This window comes from Cannabis sativa, chromosome 1 (assembly GCF_029168945.1).
Source record: "Cannabis sativa cultivar Pink pepper isolate KNU-18-1 chromosome 1, ASM2916894v1, whole genome shotgun sequence".
Taxonomy (NCBI): Eukaryota; Viridiplantae; Streptophyta; class Magnoliopsida; order Rosales; family Cannabaceae; genus Cannabis; species Cannabis sativa.
The window spans coordinates 14,408,292-14,419,815 of NC_083601.1; the positions used below are offsets into that span (position 1 = coordinate 14,408,292).

Below are 11,524 nucleotides of genomic sequence, written 5' to 3' on the forward strand. Positions count from 1 at the left end.
TGGAGATTATAGTCAAGATAAATTAAACAAGAGAGTGACTATGTCATATGGAACGAGAAGAAACCCAAAAAATTTCTATGATTGACAGATTTCGAAAAATCATCAAAAAATATTTTTAATAATTTTTGAACTACATAATTATCATTAAAATAATAATAATTATTAAACGGAGTCAAAAAATTAATTAAAAATCATAGAAAAATAAGAAATTAAATTTTAAGGACGCTGGAAAAAAAACGTTAAAAAACGACACTTGGCGGTGCCGCACGCGCCCCCACGCGCCGGCTGTGCGAGTGGGCGTTGCGGCTGGACTCCATCTTCTTCCTCCAGCCGGATCTCCAGGCGGGTCGCGCAACCTGGTTCGTGCGCAGTCGGGTCTGGACGAATTTCGGGCAAAAAACACGACGAAAACTTGCGATTTTCGATGGGTTTTGCTCGGGATGGAATTTCTAATTGATCTATTGTATTAATTTTGGGTATAAATGACGATAAGGGTCTCGATCGGATTGTGTTCAATCCGAAAACTAAGAAAAAAAAAATGCCCGATTTGAATTTTTGTTGCAGCCGAATTCAAATTAAACGATGTAGAAATATTGTAAATTAGATGGTAATGAGATTTGCACCATCAATTTTAGTATATAAACAATAGAATCAAAAAACCTAAATTTAATTTCATAAAGAAAAAAAAATATATATATATATATAAACCCTAAAACTTTAAACTTAAAATTCTCATAATATACATAATGATTTCATGCATATAATATATCAATTGAAAGAGAATTTAACGATGAATAAAACCTCTAAAGTTTTAAGATTTATAAACAAAAAATTTAACATAAAATAATAACAAAATTAATATGTAATTATGGATAATTAACATATACAAATTAATTATACTAATTATAGGTTCTAAATCATATACAATAGGCAATCTGATACCACATGATAGAAAAATTAATAATAAACCCAAGATCTATTTGTATATAACATAGAACACAATAATAAGATATAATAATTAGGTATGTGTACCTGATTGATCCATAACAATTATCTCTGTTTGATCCACAACAGTTACTCCACTTTGATAGTTCCTCCCTAGATCTCTAAATCAGAAGCAGTTTATTTATCTGATTATCAAAAGGTATACAATTGTGATGAGACAATATGTATTTATAGAGTTAGGGAGGGGACTTAGCTACAAAACCCTAGTTGGACTGGGCCTGCTCATCAAAGGCTTCAGTTAACTAGAAAAGCCCACACTTCTGCTTCACCTAGACTTTACACACAGATGCTAAGCCCATTAACAATTGATCACCAATAACATGGGCTAACACAGCAAAGAACTATCCAATCAACCCAAGTTTTAATAAAACTAATAAAACTTAATGTAAGCCCAAATAAAAAGTCTAACACTAATTTGTAACACAACAAAAATTATAAAATATAAACATAAACACGATTCGAATAAATTTTATGAACCCGCAAAATTTCATATCAAGTTCGAGTTGTGTTCATGTCAAACTCACGTGATGGTCACCCCTAGCTAACAGTACGTAATCATGGTTGTTTAACGAAGGTGTTCCCAAAAACAAATAATGCTGCAAAATGTTATAAGCCTGTATAAATAAATAAAAAAAACAAATAAAACTTTTTATTTTAAGAAAAACATTGTTAGCCGTCGGATGAGAATAAGCCAAGTAAACAAGGGCCTCGATTATTAATAAGCCTTATCATTTTTGGCCTCTTGTTAGGAGAAAACATTTATAGGGTCCAATTACTGTTTTGTAATTTGTACAGAAGGACCCGGAAAGGTCTTCTCTTTGTGTCTCTCCCTCTCTTTCTCTCTATTTGGTCTTTTTGATACCTGAGAGAAAGCCGGGAACTTCTCCGTCAACACTTTTTCTCGGTTTGCCGGCAATGGCCTCCGGTACCGGTCTATTTGTATATACGATCCTTCTATTGCTCATCGGTCAAATTCCTACTGCTTTCCCCCAAAGTATTATCCAAATCTTGCCGAAGGTGAATCTAGTCTCCGATAAAAATGCTTTGTACTGCGACAGTTGGAGATTCTCCGTAGAGACGAACGATGCTGGGTACTGGTCGACGATACCGACGAGATGCCGGAGCTTCGTGAAGGATTACATGATCGGTGACCGGTATAAGTCTGACTCGGAGGTCGTTGCTGGTAACTCTTTAACGTTTGCTAAGTCTCTGGAGATCGCTGGAGATGGGAAGGACGCTTGGGTCTTTGACATTGACGAGACTCTTCTCACGAATTTGCCTTATTACGAGGCACACGGGTTTGGGTAAGCCTGAAACGATAATCCAGCTATTAATTTTCGTTTCAAAATTAAAAATGAAAATGACTTTAATAATAATAATAGTTGTCGCTTTTGTGATTTGCGGTCAAGAAAGGTTAGGCATGTGTTTGAAACGCCATTGGTGGATTGAATGGACCATTCGAAGCTTGACGCGATGAAATACTGCATAGGAGGAAAGAAATATCATTTTTTTTTTTTTGGCTGAATTAACGTAAGGGAAATTAGTATTGAAAGCCAAACAACATTAGTGAAATATGGTATTTAATATTTTGGTTTACATTGGCATATTGCTAATAAGGAAAACAACATAAAAGCTTTGGTAGATTCTTTTTTATGAAAAAGGGGGAATATCCTTCAGCTATTTGACAGTAACGTAACTGCTTTCTTACTTCAATTAACCTTTGCTTGAAATGCTAAAAGGACCATGTTAGAATTAGGCTTAAATTCTATTTGGAATTATGTGAAATTTTCAAACATTTGGTATATGTTTGGTCGTTGTTTGATGGCTAGACTTTGATGATTAGTTTGTTATAAGGGGCGGCTAATTCAAATCTTTAGACATTAAGCTTTGTTAGTTATCAATATTTCCAACGAGTTTCATGATTATCCATCGACCATTGTAGACTTTTAGATTGACCCGAAGTCATGAAGAAACTGACAATGATAATTCATACTGTACTATAAAGGATTTTATCTTGAAATTTAGTTGAAGATAAAGTTATTCCTTGACCATTTTTTTTTATGTTGATGTTTTTGTCCAGTAGTAGTATTGAGTAATGTATACAATGCAAGTTTTAGGTTTGGTTTAGTTTTCCTAAAGCAGATTTATTTTCACACGATGTGTTATGTTTCCTCTTTATACAAATTTCTGATGAATAAAAAACTGAACCTTTTTAAGTTTCTTTCTTGAACAGATCAGAGACCTTCGACGAGAAATCTTTTGATGAATGGGTGGAAATGGCTCAGGCACCTGCTATTCCAGAAAGTTTGAGATTGTACAAAGAACTGCAACAGTTGGGGATCAAAATATTTCTTCTAACTGGGCGAAGTGAATATCAAAGAAATGTTACTGTCCAAAACCTTTACTTTGCAGGCTACAAAAATTGGGAGAAGTTGCTTTTAAGGTACACAACACTAGATAGTTGATTGTTAAAGGGTACAATACAATATCCTGCAACCAAATCTAATGCACATATATTTACATATTTGGTAGGTTGACTGATTTTCTTTGTGATTATAATACAGGGGACCTTCAGATCAAGGCAAACCAGCCATTGTATACAAATCTGAAAAGAGATCAGATTTAATAAATGAAGGTTACACCATTCATGGGAGTTCAGGTGATCAATGGAGCGACTTGTTGGGTTTTGCAATAGCCCAGAGATCATTTAAACTTCCCAATCCAATGTACTATATCGCCTGAACAAAATATATCATCAAATTTGAGACTATTGTTGTAATTTGATTGCTTGATATAATTCTCTTGACAATTATGATGGTGGTGGACTGGTGTTCATTTTGTGAGTTGTATTTTTTAGTATATTATTCTTTAAGTAACATCAAGGTCTCGACAAAAGTAAAATAAAAATAATAGTAAGTGTTTGATCAAGGCGTATTATGTCATATATAGCTTTAATTGACCGTGCAAACCTAGGAAAAAGATAAAACAAGCAGAGTCTAAATCGGTCTTTAATCAATACGACAGAATAAATTGATGTTGGGTCTCACATGAAGGAAGATTCTGTGCTTAATAATATCTCAGAGAGAAAATTTATATATATATTCAAAGCATTCCCGTGATTCTAAGCAGACAATCGATTATGATATATCCAGCATGAAACATATGAACCCATATTAACCAACAGTATCAGATTGGTATAACATGGGTTAATCACGTGACATAACCATATAAATCCATTTCTTTCAATATAAAGTTACAATTTTTTTTATTGGTTAATATGTAATTAACAGTATTTTATCTGGAAAGTGGAAACTAACCCCCAAAAAGAAAAAAAAAAAACTGGCTTGGCTTTCTGGATATGATCTATCTCATCTCATCTGTTGAAGACAGATACCAGAATTTTGGCTGTACTAATTCCTAATCCAGAAAAGAAATAAATGGGGACGATCTAAATCATAACTACTAATAATTAATAATACAACCTTTCACCCACCCACCTTTTTTTTTTCTTCACCTTCACTCATGGTGATCCTGAGCTTGTAACATTTTCTGAACCTATAGACACTGCCCCACAAACAAGAGGCCTTGCAGCTGGAATCCTCAGGCAGTTTAATCCGCCGCCGGGGATGACAGAACATTCCGGTTGAGGTCTCTGCATATATTTCCCCGGAATGCAATTCAAAGAGAAATCAAAGCCCACATTCCTGTAGAAGAGCTTGCTGCATTCTTGGCTGAACCCAGAAAAGAAGTTGTAAGCAACTGTTAAGTTCATGAGACTTTTGAGTGAACAGACGAGGTCTGGAAGAACCCCAGAAAGCTTGTTATGTCCCAAGTTGAGAACTTCCATGTCTTGAAGGCAAGAGATGGTATCTGGTAAATGACCCATTAGAGTATTGAAGCTCACATCCAAAACTTGAATGTCTGTGAAAATTCCTACTCCTTCAGGAATGCAACCCGTCAATTGATTGTTCAGAAACAAAATCTCTTTTAGTTTTGAACCACTCATGAATCCGAAGCTAAAAGGAATGTCTCCACTGAACTTGTTATTAGCTAAGTTAATCACTGAAGCTTGTGAGTTCCCCAAACTTTGTGGAAGCTCACCATCAAATTCATTGTTGTTTAGAAATATGGCATCAAGTCTTCCAATGAAGAGATTTTCAGGAATGGGACCTGAAAACTTATTGAATCTGAGGTCTAAGTAGATGAGATTTGGGATATCGAGTGTGACACTAGGAAAAGAACCTGAAAACTGGTTGTTACTGAGGTCTAACTCAAGGAGGGAAGTAAGGTCCTTGAAAGTTTCAGGAACAGAGCCAGAAAACCTGTTTGTGTTTAAGTGAAGAAGAGATATATCAGTGAGCAAAGATAGCTCCTTTACAAGAGTCCCTTGAAGATTTGCATGGTTGAGATCTATTCCGGCTACCACCGGATTAGGTGTTGCTCCCATTTGGGGTTGAGGATCTGCACAAAACACTCCTTTGTAAGAACACACATCGGTTCCCACCCAAGACTTCAAAATCCCAGATGGGTCATCTGTGATCGCAGATTTCCATGCCTGTAGAGCAGTGTAAGCTCTCTCTAGCTTCGAAGCTGAAGAATAATCATATGGGTTTTCGCCATTGATCCCACTTCCACCTCCATTTCCAACCCAAAAACCACCACCACCACCCCCACCGCCTCCGTTGCCAATGCCAACACCAACGCCGCCGTTTCCAGAGCCTACGTTGACACCAACACCAACGCCACCGCTCACACCAAATGCAGCTTCTGTGATAATAATTGTTGTATGAAAGAGAAGAAAAGCCAGAAGGCAGCTCTTCTCCATTTTCAGGTTCAGAATAAGCCCAAGGATGTTTCACTTTCTGATGAGGGATTTACTTGTTAAAGTTGTCCAAATAAGGTTGTAGCATTTAATGATGGAAAAATGGTGGGGTTTATTATTGGCTTTGGGCCTTTGGCTGGTGGTGACGAGTGTGGTGATTAGTGCTCTGTTTTTCTTCTTCTTTTTTTTTTTTTTAATAGAAAAATAAAAAAACACCCTTTTTATTTTTATTTTTTTTATATTATTTTAACTGTACATTTGTTGACTTGTTGTGAGTGATGTGTGTGTGATCAGGTTTGTGACTTTATGATTTAATGTAATGAGAAAAAAAAGAGAAATTTTATTTAGGAAGTTTGAGTTCAGACTTCCAAGCTTGTTTATTGTTTCTTTAATCTTTTTTTGTTTGTTATAATTACACTTAAGAAATCACTTGAATATTTTAACTTCCAACAAGTCCCATATTCAAGGGGGTGTTCAGTGAATCAGTGGCAGCAAAGCCTTTGAATTGAACTTCTTTGACTGATAGGGATATTTGAGGATGAGTATTTTACCAAGTTAAATTTAGAATTTTCAACCCAACCAATGATTAATATCAAATTTCATAATCAAACACTGTACATAAAAGGGCTCTCATTTTTTTTTTACTTTTACCACAAACCCATAAAAAGTAAAGTGAATGGTTACTTAATGTAAGTAGCTGTTATGTTGCTTTAGAAAGTGTTGAAAAAGAGTGGTGTGTGGTTTGTGCTTGGTGGGTTATTCAATTCATTTCCTTAAATGTTTCACTTTCTTTTGTTCTATTGGTGAAGGCTTTGAGCTCCAATAATAACCAATATATATACCTAACAAGAGAGTGAGTACTTTTTCTTTCATTTACTATTGTCTTTTCCCCCTGGTAATTAATGTAGCTTAATATGTTTGCAAGTGCCAACTGTCAAGTTGTCCTAATGATATAATTTCTTGCAACTGTCAAATTTTTGGTTTTCTTTTTCTTTTTGGTTCTTAATTTTTGGTTAAGTTAAATAATTGTAAAAGGTGCACAGTTTTGAGGAAGCAGCCTATACAAGAGACAAAGTTTTTACTTATTTTTCCATAAATGAGGAGTGGATAACTACACTAAGCACCAGCTGGCTTTGGCCTTTTATATGATGAACTTCAACAAAAACCTGAACTCACTTTATTGCCATTTTTCATTTAACCAATGGAGAAGAAGAGAACCCTTTTTTTTCCTTTGCTGTGTATAAAACACATTAATTATTGTCCCAAGCCCGAAGTGGGACATCTTTTCTCGTAGAGAGTTATTAACCAAGTATTAACAACACGAGACTCAAGGAAAAACTGGATGTTGATTGGTTGGATGTTTAATTTGATTCAATAACTTGAAATGTATAAAAGATTTCGAATATGGATGGATTATTACATTCATTATTAGATTATCGTCTCGAGACTCGAATTGATCTTATTTTAAAAAATTTCTCCAACAATTGATCCAATTAAACGTTTTCACATGTTCCCTTTGAAAGACTGGAGGGTTTAGGTGATAATCTCAACTTGGATGGGTTCATTCCTTCTGATGCTGCTGTGTTGTTGATGTCAGACGCCTCTTGGCAAAATGGTGTTACAGGAGTGGATCTGAGGAGTGGTCATTGGTCTATATGTTGCAAAAATCAACTGCAACCTCTCCTTTAGAAGCTGAAGCTAAAGCTATTCAAATGGCTTTATCCTGGGCTGTGAACAGCAGGGGGACTCATATTTGTGTGGTATCTGATTCGACTATTGCAGTTCATGCTTTTCAGCAGAGGAGAAATATTTATAATTGGAAGCTTTTAAGTATTTCTATAAGTATTTTAGACCTAATTAAGACTTTTAATGTTTGTAATTTCATTTATACCAATAGGTGTAATTTATCTTTTGTGGATGGTTTGACAAAAAAACGCTAGAACTTCTAGTGAAATTGCTGAAATTTTTCAAGGGGAGGGAACTCCTCCTGTGATTCCCACTGTTTTTTCTGCTTAATAGAACTGTTATTTCTTCAAAAAAAAAAAAAAAAAAACGTTTTCACATGTTACAAGACAAAATTTATATCTCAGAAGACAATTATTTAGAAAGGAAAATCTTGAAGACGTGCGATATTTTAAAATTCTATAACAGATGAGCATTGCTATGAGGCACTAGTGGTGCCTAGCACCTTCTCGACATGTCGCGTTGCAATTGGTTAGCGATACTCCTTAAAAGTTATTATATTAAATATATAGGACCCGATACTTAGTTGGACCAATAACGATATTGACATGTAAGAGAGTGCTAGGCACCACTGGCGCCCTTTAGCATTTCTCATAACAGATTATTTATGTTAGTTATATTGTTTACGTAGAAATTATACAAATATTTGTGAAAAAAAAAGTCATAAGATAAAGTCACTAAGTATTTTGATTTGGAAGAATGCTACTAATGGTGGGTTCTCTCCTCGTGTAGCTTACAAGTCTATTATCAAGCTTAAATTGGGAGATAAAGATCCAATTCGGAGAAGAATTCAAAATTTTAAAATCTCAAAGAGGATGAAACTTTTCCCTTGGAAACTTGAGAGGGACATCCTCCTGTTCAGGGAAAGACTTCAAAGGATATTTGGCAACGATGTTAGCTGTTCGATTTGCGGTGACCTAGAAGATTGGGTTGAACATCTGTTCTGTCGATGCTCGCTAGCCAAATCTCTCTAGTTAGCTAGCCAATGGGGAATACGAAGTGAGGCTCTGTATTTTAGCAGGCTCCTGCAGCTGGTCGAATGGGTCCTGAAGCCAGACTTTTTGAAGGCTAGAAACCGGAATGAATTGGAGGCCTTCAGGCGATTTGGTATATTTGTCTATGTTTTGTCCTCTGGTCTACAAGAAAGCAGGCCTATCATGATCGGATTTGACCGTCTTCTGTGGTGGTTCTTGATCGAATTAGGTCCATGGTCGATGATCTTGCCTTGGCATGGGATACTTAGTCAGTTGTTGGTCATGGTCCAAATGCCTCTAATAATTTTCTGCTACAGGGTGACCATGTGGTGTTTATTGATGCGGCCAACAAAGGCTTGTGCTCAGCTGCTGGAATTGTGATCACCAATTCGGAGGGCATGGTTGTGGAAGCTTTCTCAGCGCGTCTCGAGGCAAAGTCCCCCTAGAAGCTGAGACTTGGGCTCTCTTCCACGCGGTGCAGCGCTGTAATTAAATTTCATGGTTGTTCTAATGTCAATTTTGCTTCAGACTGTCAAACCTTGGTGCTTGAAATCAATTCTCGTAAGGCTTCTGACTGGAAGTTAACTACTGTGTTCAGACATGTGTTGATGGGGCTGGATCATCTCCCTGAGTCGACGATCACTTGGATCCCTCGGTCTAGAAATGAGATGGCTCACCGTCTCTCAAAACTTGCTTTTAATTTTTCCCTGTTTGGTTTTCTCAATGTTAAGGAGTTGGCACCTCTTGTTTCTAACTAGAATTTTTTTTTCTGTTGTGGCCTGGTTTGGGTCATTTAATGAAGTTTGATGTTCAACAAAAAAATGTATCAAATTGGTTAATTGAATATTAAATATCATATATTTTAACTTAATAATTATTATAAACAAATATTAATATTTTGCAAGGTATTACCTTATAATGATACCTTCATTGTTTTACTCTAAGAATATGAATTCAAAATTGTTTAATTCAATATCTTGACAAGATGTCTAAGATTTCTTTCTCAATTATTTAAGGCAGTTTTATTTGAACCAAAAAATTACAAAATTTTTTGTTATTATTTTTATTTTATAATCAATCATCAAATTTACACGTATGCACTGTATTAGTCGTAAAAATATAGTATGGTATAGTTTCTTCACATGAAAAAGATCTTCGAATTTTTTTTATCTTCCTAGAAAGTTAGTTGTCTCCCAAAAGAGCTTTTTCGAAAAGTTAACTTGTCCATCTGGAAGAAGTCTCGTCTATGATAGTTACCATCCGGAAGGGCGTTCTCGGATGTCTATCATGTCCACCTGGAAGGAGTCTTCTCTTGATGACTAGTTTTTTCCTTCTTGGAAGAGAGTCGCGGATAGTCAACTTCAGCTGTCTCTTTTCCTATCTAGGATGTCCTTCAGCATACAATTCGGTCCTTTTTCCTGGAAGTGTATGTCTCACCCGTAAGCACTTTGTCTTGTGCTGATGTGGAGATTCTGATATGAGGAGTTTGTTAAGTTTGTTAAGTTTGAGAAATTGTACCGAAGTTGGATAATAAAAATATTGTGGAGTGCAAATGGATTCTAAAGGTGAAAGAGGGAATCAATGAGAATGAACCAGCGCAGTGCAAAACCAGGTGAGTGGCTAAGGGTTTTACTAAAATGGAAGGAATTAACTACACAAAATCTTCTCAGATGTTGTAAAGTACAAGATGATAAGGTTTATGTTGTCTTTGGCAGCTTAAATGGAGTTTAAAGTTGAACAACTTGATGTTAAAACTGCCTTTTTGAATGGATTCTTGGATGAAGAGATCTACATGAAGCAACCACATAGAATTTAAGTAGAAGAGAAAAGAGTTGAGTTAGTTTGCAAACATAATAGGTCCTTATATTGTTTGAAAAAGTCACCAAGATAATGGAATAAAAGATTTGATACCTATATGCAACAAATCAGGTTCAAGCAATCAACATTATATTTCAAGAATATGGAGCAATCTAAAATTGTGTTTTTATTACTCTATGTTGATAATATGCTCATCATGAGAAAAGACAAATCTATGATCAAAAGTATCAAAGCCAAGCTCAAAAAAGAATTTGAGATGAAGGAGCTTGGATATTTTTAAAAGATACTTGGTATTGAAGTTTCAAGTAACTGGAAGGAAGGGACCATTAGCCTGAAATAGTTCGGGTTCATCAAGAAAGTTACTTAGAAGTTTAACATGGAAGATGGAAATAGTACATATTTTCCGTTAGGTAGAAAATTTGTTTTTGTCGAAGGAACAGTGTTCGAACAATTCGAAGGAGAAAGAGGAAATGAAGGATGTACCCTATGCAATGATTTTGGGATTAATATATGTGATGGTGAGCACCAGAATAGATATAGCTTATGCACTAAGCATCCTAAGCCGATTCATGTCCAATCTGGACTTTGAACATTAGAAGACCTTAAAATGGTTACTAAGGTATTTAAAGGGCACTTGGGATTATGGTCTGACCTATGAGAAAGTAAAAGGAGAACTAGAGTTGAAAGGGTTTGTGGACGCTAACTATGCTTCAAATAGAGATAAAAGATAATCAACCACTTCCTATGTTTTAATGACAAACTAGAACTATATATGTTAGAAGGCCCAGTTACACTCCGTGGGTGCCCTTTCCATCACGGAAGCAGAATTTATGGCGACTATAAAAGCATTCAAAGAAGCGTTGTGGATTTGAGGAATTCTATTTGAATTGAAACAAATAAAAGGTGGAATGATTGTGTACTCATATAGCTAGTCTTCCATCCACCTTTGCAAGAATCTGGCTTATCATGAAAATAGCAAACATATAAACATAAGACATTACTAGATTAGAGAGAAGATAGAAGAAGAGATGGTTGATTTAGAGATGGTCAGAACAAAAGATAATCTTGCTAATGTTGGGACTAAGGTCTTAAGTAATAAACAAGTCCAAGCATTGCTTGGACTTAATCAATCTCAGAAGTTAGTAAATTGAGATTTTTAGAG

The 11,524-nt window shown here is 35.5% G+C and overlaps 2 protein-coding genes across 2 annotated transcripts; one reads left to right on the forward strand and one right to left on the reverse strand.

The window, feature by feature from the left end:
- The first annotated feature begins 1,626 nt into the window (after nucleotides 1-1,626).
- LOC115705442 (acid phosphatase 1) lies at nucleotides 1,627-3,933 on the forward strand. Its single transcript, XM_030632778.2, has 3 exons — nucleotides 1,627-2,309; nucleotides 3,239-3,448; nucleotides 3,570-3,933. The coding sequence occupies exons 1-3, from the start codon at nucleotides 1,921-1,923 to the stop codon at nucleotides 3,745-3,747; spliced, it is 777 nt and encodes a 258-aa protein (XP_030488638.1). The 5' UTR covers nucleotides 1,627-1,920; the 3' UTR covers nucleotides 3,748-3,933.
- Nucleotides 3,934-4,220: 287 nt separating this feature from the next.
- On the reverse strand, nucleotides 4,221-6,153 carry LOC115705443 (leucine-rich repeat extensin-like protein 6). Its single transcript, XM_030632779.2, has one exon. The coding sequence runs from the start codon at nucleotides 5,828-5,830 to the stop codon at nucleotides 4,526-4,528; it is 1,305 nt and encodes a 434-aa protein (XP_030488639.1). The 5' UTR covers nucleotides 5,831-6,153; the 3' UTR covers nucleotides 4,221-4,525.
- Nucleotides 6,154-11,524: the final 5,371 nt, after the last annotated feature.